Here is an 18,035-nt window from a genome sequence, read left to right on the forward strand (position 1 = left end):
AGCTTTGGTTTATACCTAGCACCCTGGGCCTGTAAAGCCTGCTTCAGTACACGAGCAGACCACGAGACCCCCCCCCCCCCCCCCCCTCCCCCCTCCCCCCTCCTGCTTCTATGAGACAGAAACCGTCTGCTCATTGCTTAGATTTGGGAAGCCAGACACACGTTTTGAAAGGTACTACATTCCCTTTCCCTTGCGCTCTCATCCAAGAGTAGCCTCAGTGATATATTCCCCATCCTCAGGAAGCATCATCGAGGAAGATCAGAGAGAGCTAGAGGATACACAGAGCAGCAGAGAGAGGAGTGCATATCTCAGAAAGCCTCCACCCCCACCCCCCACCTCCCCCAGCACTTGGCTTTCTTCACTTCTCTTTTCAAACACCAAGTTCACGATCATCGGATCGGGATAGTGTTCTGCCCCTCCTGATCCCTTTGGCTTCCACTTACTCAGGCCAAGCCTCCCTCCCTGCCTTGTACTTGGAAGGGATCCTCTCTCCAGCCTGCAACTCCTACTCTTTTTTCATGCAAGGACTTGGAAGGAAAAGAGGTCCCATGTGCAATAACTCACCTTGCTCGCTTAAACTTTGCTTACAAAGGGTGTGATGTACTAGATAGTTTGCAACAGTGTGTGTAAGTCAGGAGCACACGTGCATGCCGATGCATCTAAAGCAGGGCTTCCCAAACCTGTCCTGGGGACCCCACAGCCAGTCGGGTTTTCAGGATAGCCGCAATGAATATGCAGGAGAGACATTTGCATAGCCACGGAGACTCTGTATATGCAAATTTATCTCATGCATATTCATTGTGGAGATCCTGAAAACCCGACTGGCTGTGGGGACCCAGGACAGGTTTGGGAAGCCCTGCTCTAAAGCAAGGGTGGCCAACTCCGGTCCTCAAGAGTCAAAAACAGGCCTGGTTTTCAGGATACCCACCATGAATATGCGTAAGATAGATTTGCATGCAATGGACGCAGTGCATGCAGATCTGTTCCATGCATAATTATTGAAGATATCCTGAAAACCAGGCCTGTTTGGGGGGAGGCTCTTGGGGGCTGGAGTTGACCACCCCTGTTCCGTGGGAGCCACACCATTTGTAAAATACCGCGTGTCTCTGCCCTGAAGGTCTGCACGTATGTGTCAGTACACACACACGGCTGTAACGGAGTGGTGTGGATTCTTTTCGCATTGATTTTATAAAAGTACACACATTTAACTTGTGCACATAATAACTGTAACTTGGGCACATAATAATCCTCAGTTTGTGCACGGGGGGGGGGGGGGGGGGGAGGTAGTTTATAAAGACGGCCGTTGCATGAGTGCATCTCGCTCATGAAAATATTTATTTGTATGCATTCTTCCAAGCACCAGTTCACCAAAACCTTAATCAGTCCCACCCTCGCCCTTCACCACTTGCTCCCAAAAGCCACAGACAAAAGGAAAAGCCGGTTTTCATTTCCGTGATTCGATCAGCATGTGAAAAAGCGTGCACGCGGGTTTTGACGATGGATGCGCGTACTCCGTTTCTGGACCATGTCAATGCATGTGCATGCCTCCGACCCCCCACTCTCTCCCCAGACCGCCCTCTGCATGCACACGTTTCCACGTGGCAGCAGCAGCCCTTCTGAAAATTCAAACGCGCCTGGAGGCTGCTTAAATGCGCCTAATTTGCCCACTCAGCCCCTACCCCCTCCCCACCACATGAGTCTTTGGAAATTCACTCCTTATTGTAATGTGTCCCTCCAAGGTGTTGCATGTAAGGCAAGGCTGCACTGACATCACGTGGGCAGGCACGTACGTGCGGATATCTTGTAAAGCAGATTGCCATTCCATAAAAACAGGCTTGGCCTGGGTGTATCTTTCACCCCACAGAACTTTGCCGGTGCATCTAGCTGAGAAAAATAAATAAATAAATGCTGTGCTCTATGAATGTAACCTACAGACGTATATCTTAGAGTAGGCGTCCTGGTAGTTTCCTACTGCTCCTTTTTGCTTCAAGGACAATTGGAGCCCGGCTCCATGTTGGGCTATGTTGTCATGAGCCCTCATTCCCCGCAGGCACCTGGGGTTTCCTTCCACCCTGACCCTACCCCGACTGTCACAATCAGTCTGGCTGAGAGGCAAGACTGAGGCTCCCTGTGGAACTCAGAACAAGTGCCAGCAGGTGTCGCTGTTGAGTGACCGCCACCCTCCACCCCCTGCCTCAGCAGCATCCCAGCCCACATAGTGGAGGAATGCTGGACCTTAACTTGCGTCTCCAGCACTCAAAATGGGCTTGGGCACATCTGACTTGGATATGGCAACGGATGAAGAGTTTCTCTTTCTGGAGGATGTCCCAACCTTGAAAAGAAGTTTTCAGAAGGACTGATTTGCCCTTAGAAGCTTAGCAATATTTTTCTAGGCTCTGGACATCCAGAGCTCTGACCTCTTGGCTCATAAGCACCACCAACATAGTTCTGAAACAATCAATCATTAGAATAAAAACAAGACTGAATCCCTCCTATGTCTTAATGGATTTTTTAAATTTCCTTTGAGAATTAAAAAAAAAAAAAAAAAAAAAGAGAGTATAGCTGTGTAGTTTTCACAGGCCTTCCTCATTAGCCTCTCTTATCAGAGAGGAGGTCAGCAAAATCAGGGAGTCACTGTGCTGTTTGTTGTCAGAATCCTGATGCACATAAAGCAACCCCAGACTGCAAAGAGCCAGAGTCAATTCCAGAGGTGGGCACGCAAGAGTTTTCTGAAAACTGCTGGAATAAATGGTGCAGAACTTTATGCAAAGAAAATGTAAATCTTCAAGAAATAAAATATCCTTTGGAGAAAACAGAAAGGAGAGCCCAGAATAAGACCATGGAAGGATGGCTTAATGATAAGAAACAGATTTTGAGGTCTCTGAGTCACAGTGGTGTTCTAAATCCGTTGACCCATGTTGGGTCAGACCAAGGGTCCATCAAGCCCAGCATCCTGTTTTCAACAGAGGCCAAACCAGGCCACAAGAACCTGGCAATTACCCAAACACTAAGAAGATCCCATGCTACTGATGCCAGTAATAGCAGTGGCTATTCCCTAAGTAAACTTGATTAATAGCAGGTAATGGACTTCTCCTCCAAGAACTTATCCAAACCTTTTTTAAACCCAGCTACACTAACGGCACCAACCAAATCCTCTGGCAATAAATTCCAGAGCTTTATTGTGCGTTGAGTGAAAAAGAATTTTCTCCGATTAGTCTTAAATGTGCTACTTGCTAACTTCATGGAATGCCTCCTAGTCCTTCTATTATCAGAAGTGTAAATAACCGATTCACATCTACTTGTTCAAGACCTCTCATGATCTTAAAGACCTCTATCATATCCCCCCTCAGCCGTCTCTTCTCCAAGCTGAACAGCCCTAACCTCTTTAGTCTTTCCATTACCTTTATCATTTTGGTTGCCCTTCTCTGTACCTTCTCCATCGCAACTCTATCTTTTTTGAGATATGGCGACCAGAATTGTACACAGTATTCAAGGTGCGGTCTCACCATGGAGCGATACAGAGGCATTATGACATTTTCTGTTTTATTAACATTCCCTTCCTAATAATTCCTTAACATTCTCTTTGCTTTTTTGACTGCTGCAGTACACTGAGCCAATTTTAAAGTATTATCCACTAGGATGCCTAGATCTTTTTCCTGTGTGGTAGCTCCTAATATGGAACCTAACATTGTGTAACTACAGCAAGGGTTATTTTTCCCTATATGCAACACCTTGCACTTGTCCACATTAAATTTCATCTGCCATTTGGATGCCCAATCTTCCAGTCTTGCAAGGTCCTCCTGCAATGTATCACAATCCGCTTGTGATTTAACTACTCTGAATAATTTTGTATCAACTGCAAATTTGATAACCTCACTCATCGTATTCCTTTCCAGATCATTTATATATATATATTGAAAAGCCCCAGTCCAAGTACAGTGTCAGTGTCACATATGAGAAAAATTTCACCCAGAGCTCAGATGGGAGTGTGTGTGTGGCAGTGGGAGTTTCTCTTTCAAAACATACAATCAGATATGAATTATCATCTCAACATCATTGCCTCTCAAAGTGTCTTGAAAGTGTTAAATCTTGGCCACTTATAAGACCCAGGGTTTATGTCCATTATAAAGCTGTTTATTGTGACTGGATCCTCCCATTCTGCTGGTGCTGTAAAGCACTAATAACCCCCAATAAACTCTGAAAGGTTCCTTCCAGTGCAACCACTGTACTGACACAGAAGCACAATGCATCAACCAGAAGAGTAAGAATCTCCCAGGGGTGGAGCCTGGCTTAGGATATAATTCTGAGCTGATCTGAAGCTTCCAAGGTTATCAGACCCACAGGGCGTGCCATTACAGTTTTTTGTTTCAAAACATTGGGTAAGCAGAAAAAATATATTCCATAGTTTATGGTTTATACAACCGCCAGACATCTTGGAGTTAGGAAGCAGGATTTAACCAAATGTCATGCATTCTCATTAGTATATGTGGTTATTAGAAAGCATGAGCAGCCAACATGAAGAAGTGTAACATCAGCACCAATTCACGGGAGGCTCTTACCTAGGACTGCCCTGGATGGAGGAAGAGTCTTCTACAAAGATCTCAGCATTTTGCAATGCTATGATAGCGAGAGGGGGGAAAATGTGGGAGCAGCAGAAGCTGCATGCCAGGAACTGAATCAACAACCCAGGGGCCACCCAGCCTGCTCAGAAACCCATGCAACAAAGGGTCAGCCATCTTCAGAACCCAGCTAAGGCAATCATGGAAGACCATCATCCCCGACTAAGGAGAGACTGCTGAAGCAGGAAGGACTGAGGCCACCAGTCCCATTGTGGCATCTTCCTCCCATAATCAGTGCTGGAGGCTCACTGGTGACCCTTTTATATTTGAAATTAGATATCTATGTAAGCAATAGCATTCTGCCTCGCTTAAGATACAATTTACTCTTACTGGGGCAAAATTTACTTGCCAGAAGACTTTTTTGTCTATTACAATAAATGTACGCCCTCCCACTTGTGACTTGTTTTACACAAGAAAAGGACAGCTTATAGATAACTATTGGAACCATGGGAACTCTCCAGATAAAGGCAGATCTTTATGGGGTCACCGTCCTGCAATGCAGCCTAATAATGACATACTCCTTTAGCAAACCCAGAGACAAGTGTGCAGCCTCATGGTGGTCTCGTCTGTAGGCCCCTGTCTATGCTGCCAAGGGATGCACATCCCGTGCGCATATCCAGAAATGTTAAAATGGCTTTCCCCACCATACCCAAACATCTTCTGTATTTCTTCCCTCTGCACTTCTTGCTTAATTTTTAAAGTTTTACTTAAGTCAAGTTCAGGAAGCACTGGTTGGAACTCATATCCCCTCATACAGGAGGAGGTTGCAAACTGGAACCATCTGGAAAATGCCCTGGCTGCCATATTTTGATTGGATCCTTAATCGCTGTTCCTAAAAGTAACTCTCTACCAATTCTGGGAACCAGTGGAATGAACCGACGGGCAGGGGTTGCTTAGCAAAGCTGTAGAAAACTACTGGGTTTCCTAAATCAAAGGGCGACAGAGCAGAGCATGTGGCTGTGTTGCTCTAAGTACGTTTTGAATAGGGGAAAACTCATAGCATTGTGAAATTTAAAGAATCTGTTTAATGTTTATTAGTGCATGCTTTAACACATCCAAGCTTTCTTTTTTTTTTTGTTGGTTTGTTTCATAAAGCATAAACCTGTGCAGTATTCTCTAGGAATTCAAGGAATAGCCAATATAGTCCTCAAAGCTCAGGTAGAACATCATTCTTGGATAAGTCTTATGTTGGGCAGATAGAAAGCATCCTAGCCTATAAAAAGTGATATTCTCCTAGGCAGCTTTATATAACATGAGAGCTATTTAATATACACACACAAACATACAGAGCACTGTTTGAGGCCTGAGCAAGCATCCACATCTTTAGAATATGAACCCGGGTCATAGTTCCTCAACCCTATCAGGGAGGTGTACAGCAATAACATTTGATCCAACACCATGGAAAAGATGAAAACCATAAATCCATGGCATGACAGATATGCCCAGAATAATTTTATGGAATGTCCCTCAGTAATTAAAACAATAATTATAGGCTGGGATTCTTAAGGTCGTGGGAGTCGGCCACCGCATCGAGATTTACTTCCCAAAGACTAAAGCTATGCAGCCCTTTGCTTGCTGCACTGCTGACCTCCACGCTCACCCAGATGAAGAACACCGCATGGAATGATGGTTTTTATATCAAAGCACAGCCATGGTGAGTCCATGCCTGTCTCACTTCAGTGCAAGCCTAATGGCCAGCATGCTCTCCGGAATAGCAGCCAAAGGAGCAGAGCGAGCTTGCCGAATTCTTGGAGGCTACCCTTCCTTGTTCTATACGGATGTTATTATGCAGCATTCAGGGCCACCCTCGGGGCTCCCCTTTGTCAAGTTCCTCAGCATCCGACAGGGAGAACAGCGGAGGATCTCGAGACCACTGTCACTTTGCAATATTTACAATTTTTGAGCGTCTGCACCACTTCTGCTTCAAGCTTCTGGAGTTTCCTGATCAGACCCTATCTCCTTTTGTTTGTTTAAGCTGGCTGCATAATCCAGTTTCTCTGTTCATCAACAATCTGAAGTGGGGGAAGGATGTTTCCACTGCTCAGGCCTTGCTAGCAGGTAACCCTGGTGATGTCCTGAGCACAAAGAACACAGGCTGGATTTCACAATCCATTTTCTCTCAGCAGTGAATGTGAGAGTTAACAAATAAATAACTAATACACTGCAAAAAAAATCTGATTTGAACATCATAAGGAACAGAAAAACACTAAAGACCCAATTGTCTTACATTTACAAGGTGACTTCTTAGGGACATTTCTAAATATATGTTAACACATGGAAGATAATGCATTACTATTGAACTCTAGACTAACCTCCATGAAAACCAAGAATTGTGCATGACATAGAAGACTAAGACACAAACAAAATCTTTGTACAGTACAGTACTGACTTAAGACACAGTCAGTTCCTGAAAACCGCATCTTAACTTGAAATGTCGTAACTCAGAACTGATTGTCCTATGAGAACAATGCTATAAATGAAGGATTGGTTCCATCAACAAGACCTGATACCCTACTTTCACCAACACAATCCAAATTGTAATGAATACATAGTATTGTAAAACGCAGAGACGTTTTAAAGAATCCATTTTTTATGTCTGAATTGGAAAGTGCCAAGGCATGCCTACTGACATTGTTCTGAGGAGAAGAAGTCCCGGACACTTGTTGTGCTGAACATCACCTTACTGGGCACCAAAGTCATCAGTGCGCCAGTACATGTCGGCCAAGACACGCACATCTGTAGTCCAAACTAACCTTATAAATTGGGATTATGGGTGTCTGTCTAAAATGCTGTAAGCTTGAATCATTGCAACTCATAATGTAACTCATTGTATCAGTAGAACCTTAAATCCTGCTTAAGGTTCTTTGGCATTGAAGATGCTGCATGGGGATGGGCCTAGGTATCTGGGAGATCATTTGCATTGGTATCATTCAAGTCATATATTAAGACCAGCATAGGGTGCTAAGTTTGAGGATCCCCACCGTGAAAAAATAAAAGATGGGTTACTACCAGGCAGAAGGCTTTTACATGTGTTTCACATTTGTGGGATAAATCAGTTGGCTACTGATTGCATGTCTTTTAGGAAATTGGTAAAGACCATTCTTTTTCAGGAGGCTTAGGTTTGCTTAGAGGGAGGGATGGGATTGTCATGTGTTAAAGGGTTACATTGTTATGCTGTTTTGGTTTGTATGTTTATGTATCTGATATGTTTTATGATTGTATGCATTATGCATTGTATGATTATTTTATTATTATGTATTATTTTAGTGTTTATATGCTGTTCCTTGCTTGGAGAATGAATTTGTTATGGTGAGTATGACAAATAAATAAATAGTAATATAGTAACGACAGCAGATAGAGACCAAAATGGCTCATCCAGTCTGCTACTCCATGCAGGTTACCACATTCCGTTGCTAGTAGGAATCCTTTGTGTTTATGCTATGCCTTTTTGGATTCTGTCACCATTCTTGTCCTCATCACATCCTCCAGGAGGATATTTCAGGCATCCACCACTGTTACTGCAAAAAAATATTTCCTGACATGGTTCCTGAGTCTGCCCCACTGGATCATATCATGATCCATTAGTTCTACAGCTTCCTTTAAGATCTTGAACTCCTTAAAATCGAGGCCTACCTGCACAATTAAATCCTGATACAATAACTTACCCCACTTTAATGACCTTCACCTGAAGCCCAGTTCCCTTCTCTATATTTCAGTAAAGCAGCAACCCCTTCCTGATAAACCCTCAATGCACAATCAAGGAGGAGGAGGAGGGCGAGGTCAAGGCAATTAGCATGGCTGAGTATAAAGGGAGTTTGGATCTGTTCATGGAAGAAAAATCCATAAATAATGATTATATTAACCAGGTGACTCAGGGAGACCCCCACCCTTTAATGTTAGGGCGTGACCATCAAGAAATTGGATCTACTTTTAGAGCCTGGCCACTATGGGAGAGAAGACGCTGGGTTCGATGGACTTGGATCTGGCCCAGCTTGGCACTTCTTATATTTCTATGCAATCCAAACCTTAAGACCATTGATTTACTCCCCCAACCTGGCTACACCCCTCCCCCAAACCGCAGGAATCCTTTTGTTTTAATGCGGTTAAACGTGCACCGGCACTGTGAAAGTCGCTGTACAGGGTGCACAGTCTCACTGGGTAACCCTACAGACACCCTGCATCCTTATCCATTTCACTGTCTAGTTATTCATGCAAACTAAACATTACATATCAAGCACAGATTAGAAATTCATCCCTAGGATGCAAGGAAATATTTCTCTCGACTTTTGGGCCCTGTCGGTTGCATCATCTTCCTTGTTGTTGGTTCAGATTAGTGAATTGTCCTTTCTTTTATGGAAAACTAAAATCCAGTCCATTTCTCGTCACCGAAGAGTTCCTCTAGGTCACCCCCCCCCCCCGCAACCTCACCCGCCACAACTCCAGGGCTACCTGCACTCCGCAGTTTGAGGTGATAACACGTGGTCAGCATTTCTATTGCTGAGAGGGGGCTTTAGTTTGGCCAAGAGCAACCTCTCAGTGCATTAACATGATTTATCTGACGATAGAGAGAATTAAAGTCCGGCCGAGGGCAGCTACAGCAGGGAAAGGGGGGGGGGGGTGCCCAACCTTTCAAATGTTTGTCAAAAGCACTGATAGCTAGCACTGTCGCCTCTTCGGAAAGGGTCATGTCTGAATCCCCTCCACACGCAGATATTAGTGGGGGGGGGGGAATTTAGGATAGTATGAGGTACACTGGACTCAGTCCTCCAAGGGAAGCCTTTGAGAACCAGAAGTTGCAAAATCTGCATGCTAAAATCTGCATGTTAAAATCTGCATGCTAAAATCTGCATGCTAAAATCTGCATGTTAAAATCTGCATGCTAAAAGTGGCTGCCTAGCTTGCACCTGCCGTTTGCCTGGGGGAGGGGCACCCAAACAGCACACGTGCTGTCTTCTTCCCCGGACCTATACCCATCCCCGGGGACACCTCTGCCTGCTGTGGAAGCCCTGCATGGACTCTTCAGACAAGACATTTTACCTGGGTTAATGACCTGGAAGGCCAAGCTCCCTCTGCTCTGTAACATTTATTTATTTCATAGTTTTTACAAACCGCCCTCCCAGCCTTAATACCAGCCTCCCAAGGTGGTGAGCTATAAGCAATAAAATAATACACAGCATGCAATCATAAAATAATATAAAACACAGCCCACAGCCAATTCATCTTCTAACACAGAATAAACACCAGAATATTCCAGCTTAGCATTACAAATATGCCTCCTGCATCTCACACTATCCTTCCAACAATTACATTAATTTATTCACCAAGGGTAAGCAAACTTTTTACGTATTGACGAAAGGCCAGCTAGTCCCCAAGTCCTTCAGCCTTATCTCGGGCAGTAACATATTCCATAGTGTTGGTGCCACCACAGAGAAGGTTCCGGCATGAAAACTCACACTCCTCACTTCCTTGAAAGGAGGAATCCTTAGCAGCCCACCCAGGCTAGTAGAAAGTTATTGTCTCCTTGGTCCTTACCAAATCAATTTATCACATAAGTACCAAAGCCTATTTCCTCCCAACACCCTAAAAATGAGTGTCAGGATCTTAGAACGAATCCATTGCTGAACTGGAGGCCAGTGTAGACTGTGCAATTGTGGGGTAGCATGGCATCGGGCAGCCAGATCTCAGCACGACCCTAGCTGCAGCATTTTGGACTGTCTCTGAAGCTCATGCCCGGAGTCTCCTCAGAAGACTCACATGCTAGGCATTATAATAGTCCAAGTGCAATACTGATGAAGCTTGCGTCAGTTACTGTCCTAAAAGCTGTAAGGTTCAGGAAAGGTCGCGGTCTCTAAATTAGGCGTAAAAAAAAAATAATTTCTCGCCACTAGCGATATGCGCTTCTCCATGTTTAACTGAGAATCCGCAGTCACTCCCAAATTTCTTACTTCCAACACCAAAGCGTGGAGGTCTATCAAAGCTGGAACTGAGATAGGAAAAACCTCTGGATCCCCATTACTGATCTCCAAAATCTCAGTCTCAGAAGTATTTAGTACCAATTTACTCATCAACAACCACCATCTGATAGTCCTTCATTTAGCTTCTCCAGTATCTGCCACACAAGTCACTAGGACAATAACTTCTTATGGAAATTCTTTTTTTTGTTCCTGTTTGTTTGTAAAGCTCTGAGGCTGAGACCTAGTATCACATGGAAAACCTCTTGGATAGAACTGGAAGAGCTTTTGTGCCTTACTGGGGGGGAGGAGTCAGGGAAGGGTGTGTGGGGGGGTTAATCTTGTCAGCACTTCAATTGTCTCCGGGGAGTCCTGCAGATAACAGCAGTTATCTACCAGTGCTAATGGAGGGACTGAGCAAGATAAAATATAAAATCAACCTTCAACTGGAGCCGATAACCCAGGGCACTGATGAGAGCTATCACCAGGCACAGTTGTCAGGTTTAAAAAGAAAAGCCGGTCCAGGGCGGTGGTACTAAACTATTACCCAGTACTGCCAGCCTCTGAGAAAGAACTATCTGACCTCTACAATAAATGAGATTTGGAATTATTTTTTTTTAATTATTATTATTTCTAATTTGTATAGCTTGGTTCAAATCATCCTCACCACTGCAAAGATTGCTCTGATCATCTTGTTTGTGTGCTAGAACAAGAATTGACAGCATCACTCTGTCACAACAAGACCTGTTAACCTACCTTACGAAAAATGATCATAAAGTGTTTTATTTCTAAACATGGAGGGGCCTAATGACATTTCTGTTCTCTCTCCTCTATTATCACTTTCAGATGGCACCACTAGTCTAACAAAGTTGGAAAAACACCTGGGGACACACACACACACACACACACACACACACACACACACAAGGCCTGCCTGATAGGCCAGCGTCCCAAGGCCGTCTGTGTCTGTCTTCTGTGCCAATTTCCTCCTTTGAGAATGTAATCAATAGGAGCACCAGTCTCTGGTAAATTCAATCAATTCCCGCAGCCGACCCCTCCTGACCTTTCGAGAGGCCCTTCTCCAATTCAGCAACTGTATCAAGGAGGCAACCATCACTCCTATCTGGTGAAAAGGAGCTGCAGAATGGCCTGTCACTGGGGCCTATAGCCAGGGACAGCTCCTGCTGACCAGGTCTAGTGCTAGGAAATAAAGGCCCAGGCTTTAAGGGCCTTGCAGGGCTGAAGACAAATGAACCTCGTTACAGTAATTGCAGCATCCCTAATAGAAGAAAACAAAGGGTGTCACGGGGTGACTGAGTAGGCACTGGAAGGGTGAGGAGCACATCAAAGGAAACAAGGTTCCTTCAAAGCCCTGGCTTAATTGTCGATTAAGCATGCATAAGGCAGACAATGCCATGACAACGCAGGGCTACATGCTGGTGTGTTATTGTAAAAGCCAGAGCACAATGCTGAAAACAGCTGATTTTGCTGACAATGTGCTTGTAGGGCATCTTGTAGGCAATCAGGCTATGGCCAGGGAGGGCAAGCATCTCCTCTGCCACCCCTACTGTGTGGGACATTCCTGGGTTAGGGTCACATTTTGGTCATCATCACTGCACATGGATCCCTGGCTGCTGGCGGTTTGGCTCCTTATTAAGATAATCAGTAGAGAACAGGCTATGATTTGTGGCTGCTGCCTCTTCAGTCCTCAGCTCTGGTGCCTTCATTCCAAAAAGATGATCAGTCACTGGCTTTTCCCACTGTGCTTATTCACCGTCTTAGATTTATCTTCTATAACGTGGGATGTGGTGTTAAAGCTTTTTCACTTCACAGACTGGAGATTTGCCAGTGGATAAGTCCTTACTCTCACTATGACTCCTACTTCTTTCTCTGTTGCCAGTAGAAAAACACCACGGATAACACTGGGCGATATTTGGTCAATGAATTAGTCTAACGCTGTGGGAGATTTGGTCTCCTCTGCTAGAGAATCCTTACAAAAGCATAAACTCCACCGCTTGGGTCCTTGCAATGCAGACAACCTGACTGCAGGCCGCAGACGTAAAGGAAGGATATTCCTTTAGGGACATGCCAGAATGTCTTGCTTTAGAAGAAACCCATCATTCATTACAGAAAGGAATAGGATATCCTCAAAAGTACTGCTTACATTGTTCCTGCCATTATAACCAAGGCTATGCTAGGAGGAGATTACATTCCTGGTTCCATGTTTGTACCAAAGAGAGACAGGGAATATGGTGGCCATAAATGGACCCAGGTCCCCCTATCTTTCCTGCTGGCCCCACCCTACATATTACCTGCGAATAGAGCTGCGTTCACTGCCGTGAGCAGATGGCTGCATTAACATGATGGGTGGGGGAGGGTGTTGTTTTTTTTTGGCTAATCCTATTTGTTTAAATTCTATTTCAAACTATTATCCTGGGTTTTATGGTTCATTCTATTCAAATGAGACAACAAGATTACAATGAAAGCTCCCAGGTTGCTTTTGGATGGGAGGTGAAACATCAGAGAGATCTGACCTGGGGTTCATGAAGTCATGGGGTCACCGGAGCAAATGCGATTTGCCCACTTTTCCTGCAGCAGAAAACTCAAAATGTGCATTAACTTTTTAACTTCCAGATCATGTCATGCTCAGGCCTTGGATGTGCTCCTGAGCCTTGAGAAAAACGCTCCTACTCAGATTCACCGCAGGCATGTGTGACCAGCTTTCCAGATCTGTGCTTCCCAGGAATGAGCTATCAATTGAAAATGACTCGAAAACAACAACGAAATTAGTTATTCCATTTTGTGTCATTTCCTAATACGAAATGACATGAAAAGCAGCAACATTTCATTTCAGGTTTTTTTTTTTAATTTTAGCATGTGCTGAAACGAAAACAAAACGAACATTTTTTTTCATGCATAACTTTAGTGCTCCCTTCATCAAATCAACGCAAACTAATTTTGCCTGACTATGCACGAAAACTGTGGGCTGGGTCACATCATCTCCATGAAAATGCTGGGTGGGGCAACTCAGAGGAGGAAGAGCTCCAAAAATGCAAACACTAAACGTTTCTTCAGGAATGAAATAAAAATAAGATCAAAAAGGGGAGCCTGTGATTTATCTGTACCTCTTGTGTGTATAGATACTGTAGATAGATACACACATGCACACAAACACACACGCACACATATACACACGCACGTGCGCGTGCGCACACACGCACACAAACACACACACACACAAGCACATACGCGTGCACACAAGCACACACACACACAAGCACATACGCGTGCACACAAGCACAGACACACGCACACGTGCCCGCATCTGATTTTTTTTTTGTTTATCGTCAGTCCTTTGAAGCTAGTGCACTGGGTGGGCCGAATGTCGATTTATTTATTTATAAAATATACACACCGCTTAAGCTGTCAAACAATAAAAGCAGTTTAGAGCAGAACGCCGCACACTTCTTCCTTTCTGCAGGCCCTGTGCTGCTGCTGCACCTTCCTGGGGACCAACCCCGAGGCAGCAGGGAGAATCAGCGACCCCAGGCTGACCCTCCTGGCCACTCCAAGCTTGTCAGAAAGCCGCTTGCCTTTGTTTGCCTCCCCAGCCCTGCTGGCTTTACTGACTTTTAGATTACAGGTAGAAGGACAATAAGAAACGTTATCAAAGGCAGCCTCTCAAGCCACCGTCCACTCAGCTTCCTCAGCCATTATCTCCCCCTCTCAGACTTTGGCTCACCCCTGTCAAGGGGGGGAGGGGAGGGTGCAGCAGGTCTCTGAGCCTCCTCCCCTGCCCCCTTCCCTTCTTTCCTCAGTGTACTCCACTCAAGATTACGTAATCTACCCTAGGACCCCCCATGCTACTTTTGCACCGTTACCTCTACTGGGGAATGTACTAGAACTCTGATCATCCTCCATTCACCCCTTTCCCCAAACTTCCAATGTGCAAATAAGTCCCCCCCTGGTAGCCAAATCTCTTTTCCTCCCACCAGTGGCGCCAGTCCTCCCTCCCTAGATGAGGACCTCTTTCCTTTATAGCGTGGGGTTCATGGGATGGGAGGGACACTGAGCCTCTGGGGTGCTTATTTTCACAGCAGAGGTTCAGGGAGTGGGGTGAGGAGGGAGGGAGGAAGGTTGGGGCTCTAGGGGGCAGGTTAATGAGAGCCGGACCAGTCAGATGTAGGCCTCTTGCTTTGGCCACCTAGGTATAGGCAGCCAAGATGGGAGGCCGGTCTGAAAATCAGCCCTAGCTACCTCATTTTTGTCACCCAACCTATCTCCTCTTTGGGACTCAGTCAGAATTTCAGCAGCTAAATTTAGGAGCACAGCCCAGGTAAACTTTCAAAGGATACTTAATGTTGCCTCGCTGAGCAACACCTGACAACAGGTATCAGGGAATAGTTTCAGAGTATGAGTAACCCACTTGCACATGTCACCTTGAGAAACCTATTGAGATGCGAGATGATAAAGAGGTCTTGCTATAAACCTTATTTTCCTGCTTGGACGTATTATGTACCGATAATTGCATTCTTTATTTATTTTATTTTTTTTTTTGCTTGTATTTCCTTATAGCATGCTGGGGGTATGCAAACTGATCTACTTGGTGAGCAGGAGGCACACAGCTTAAACCTCTAGCGCAATGCGTCGGAAAGGAAGGACATTCTTGTAGGACACAGCAAGGACAAAGAAATGGATTGTGCTTAATGCCGAGCTCGGGAGCGTCCCTTGGAGCGCGCGAGGGAGCCCGAGAGGTGCCTACCTTGCAGCTTGGTGGGCGGCGAGGCGCTGGGCTGGGTGTGGTGCGGAGAGCCGTGAGACAGCAGTGGGTTGATGCCGTGCGAGTGGGGCTGGCCCGTGGTGTAGGCGTCCATGGCCAGCTTCTGACGGAAGGCCTCCTCCTTCCTCCGGTTGGCAAACCAGTTGTACACCCTCACCTCAGTGACCAAGTTGGACCCGAGTCCGTGCGCCTTCGACGGAGAAACCCCTCGCTGCAGACATTCTGCTCTGGGAATTGAAATAGAGCGACATCTTTTAGACGGAGGGGAACAAACAAAACCCCAGCCAGTTTTACATGCATGCCAAACTCCAACCCAGCCATTTGTTTCCCAGTCTGCAAATGGTTTCATACCAGCAGCTTCTGGTTCTTGGCGAAGAATGCTGCCTGAGGAGAGTACTGCAAGATACCCGACCAACATGGTCCTTCCCTCACCATCCGTGTTCAATGAAGTGAATTTGAATGAAAATCAAAAAGAAAAAGCTACTGTTTCCTGATAAAACTGAGACGCAAAGGGACAGCTCTGATGGCTGGTAAGCGCTTTAAGAATAAGGATGCTAACTAGCATGCAGATGGATCCTTTCCTTTAAAAAAGGATCCCAAAGCAGCTTAGCAGCTGCAGCACGAGAAGCAGGCATGCAGCCGTCTCTAGGGGTGCATGACCAGGCAGCACCTACCGGCTGCCGAGGCAGTACCCAACCCAAGCCTGGATATCCTTGATGCTATTTTCTGTTGCTAATCCTAGCTCCTCTAGGGACTTTGCTTGGTTGACAGAAGGGAATACCAGGATGGGTTTTTGCACTCCTAGCCAGCAGCATCAGAAATGTAGGTCTTATCGCGGTTCTCTCCTCTCCGTTCCTCTCTCCTCTCGGTGCCTTTTTTTTTTTGGTGGAGTTGAAGGCGGTGAGGGGAAATATTTCAAGATAAAAAAAACAGTTTACTTTGACCTTACTGGGTTATAGATTGCCCGGGGGAAATCTTATTCTCACTTTGCAAGTAAAGCTTGCATTGCTAAACGGTGCATTACTCTGCGTTGGATTTCGGAAGACCCTCCCATGCCTGCAATGTGGACTACACGAATGTTCAATTTATTCACTGTGCAACGTTTTGTTTGCATCGGATTATGAGAAAATTGAAGAAGAGATTCCTGGACTTATGGAATGTTTGGGGTTCATTTTGAGAGTCTGTAAGGGGGGATATCAAATCTTTGAACCCCTTGACATAATCTCGACTGCAACATTCATCTATTTATTTGTTTGTTTTTTATATACCGATATTCAACTAGAGTCATCACATCGGTGTACGTATAACAAAAAGTTAGAAATGTTACGTTGTAATAATCATAAAAAAGAGAAGGAAAAATAAAAACTGTGTGAAAAAGAAGTAACATATTCATGTTAGGCGCTTTGAATGTGGTAGTCTCGGTCTGGATGAATCCTACGCCTGCGTTTGGTTTGTGGTTCAGTGTTGAGCTAAGGTCTACAGTGCGTGTTATGCTCTGTACTTTGTACAAGACTTGGGATGCTGCAGGGGGGGGGGGGGATGGGAGAAAATATATGAAAACAAATCGGGAGCGAAATCTCTTCGTATTAGTAAGTTGCCTTGCTCCCCACGTTTTAAGCTTCCTTCGTTTCCAAAAATCTGATTTCAGATTCGGAATCACCATCCTTCAACACCAGCATTTGTATTTTTTTTAGACTTTTCCTGCTAAATCTCAGTCCTTGGGCTCTTACTGTGCAAAGGTTTCACCTTCCCACCCGGGAGGGGGATTTTGAAAGTTTTTACATGGGAAATGCGTGTTTACCTGCATAAAATGCGGTTTGGCAGTGACCTCCCCTCAGTGCGGGGTAAATGTTCGCGCAGACTTTTTATCCAGGAGAGAAAGCAGGAGGGTGAGGGCATTGGAGGGAAAGAACCCGGGAAGGGGGGAGGGGGGTCTTCCTTTGTAAGCCCCTGCGCTGACTTTACTAGTGCTTCAAAGCAAGTGGAAAAGTACCCGGGGTTCTGCTGCCAGTCCACGGCGTTACAGGTGCAGCGCCACTGCAGGCTCGAGGGTACCGGGAGCACTCTCACCATCGCCCTCCTGCTCTGCCAGCTGGCTAGAATTTATATTTCTTCTATGCAAAGAAGAAGCAAGGATTTATACTGGGAGCTTATTGGGAATACACACACACATCATAATTCTGCAATAGGGCTGGCAGTTTAGATAACTTCATAGGATCCTTTAAAAGGATCCTTGTTAACGAGAGAAGGACCTGGGCAGATTAGTAACAGTGAGCATCACTGGCATGCCATGCAGTATTAAAGTAATTCCTTCCTCAGTCATGCAGTTAATATATTCTAATGCACAACGGGACATGGACACCATTCAATCACCCAGGAGATCCAGTGGCCATTATCAGACAGTAGAAACCTGCAGAATCTCATTGTTCTTGTAACACTTCTAACTTTTATTTTTTAATATCTGCTTTGTTAACTTTGTTAATGGTGATAATCCCTTTGTCAGAGGAACTCCTCCGCTCCGCTGGCCTGGAGATCACGCGCAGCTTTACAGGACAGCCTGATATAGTTCTGCTTGCAATCCACCGACTACATGGACTTAAGCATCTATGCATGCGAGGAGGGTAAAGCTAGGATTATATCAGCTTGTCCTGAAAAAAAAAAAAAAAACCCACCTCCCCCAACCAC

The 18,035-nt window shown here is 45.2% G+C and overlaps 1 protein-coding gene across 2 annotated transcripts in view; it reads right to left on the reverse strand.

Annotated features, from left to right (window-relative positions):
* Window positions 1-18,035, reverse strand: part of HNF1B (HNF1 homeobox B) — a 94,629-nt gene that overhangs the window by 44,985 nt on the left and 31,609 nt on the right. For both annotated transcript variants that reach the window (XM_029611816.1, XM_029611817.1), the window contains exon 4: window positions 15,333-15,577. In XM_029611816.1, the coding sequence (XP_029467676.1) occupies window positions 15,333-15,577 (245 nt within the window). The remainder of the gene's footprint in view (window positions 1-15,332; window positions 15,578-18,035) is intronic.

The sequence above is a fragment of the Rhinatrema bivittatum genome, chromosome 8, assembly GCF_901001135.1.
Source record: "Rhinatrema bivittatum chromosome 8, aRhiBiv1.1, whole genome shotgun sequence".
NCBI lineage: Eukaryota > Metazoa > Chordata > Amphibia > Gymnophiona > Rhinatrematidae > Rhinatrema > Rhinatrema bivittatum.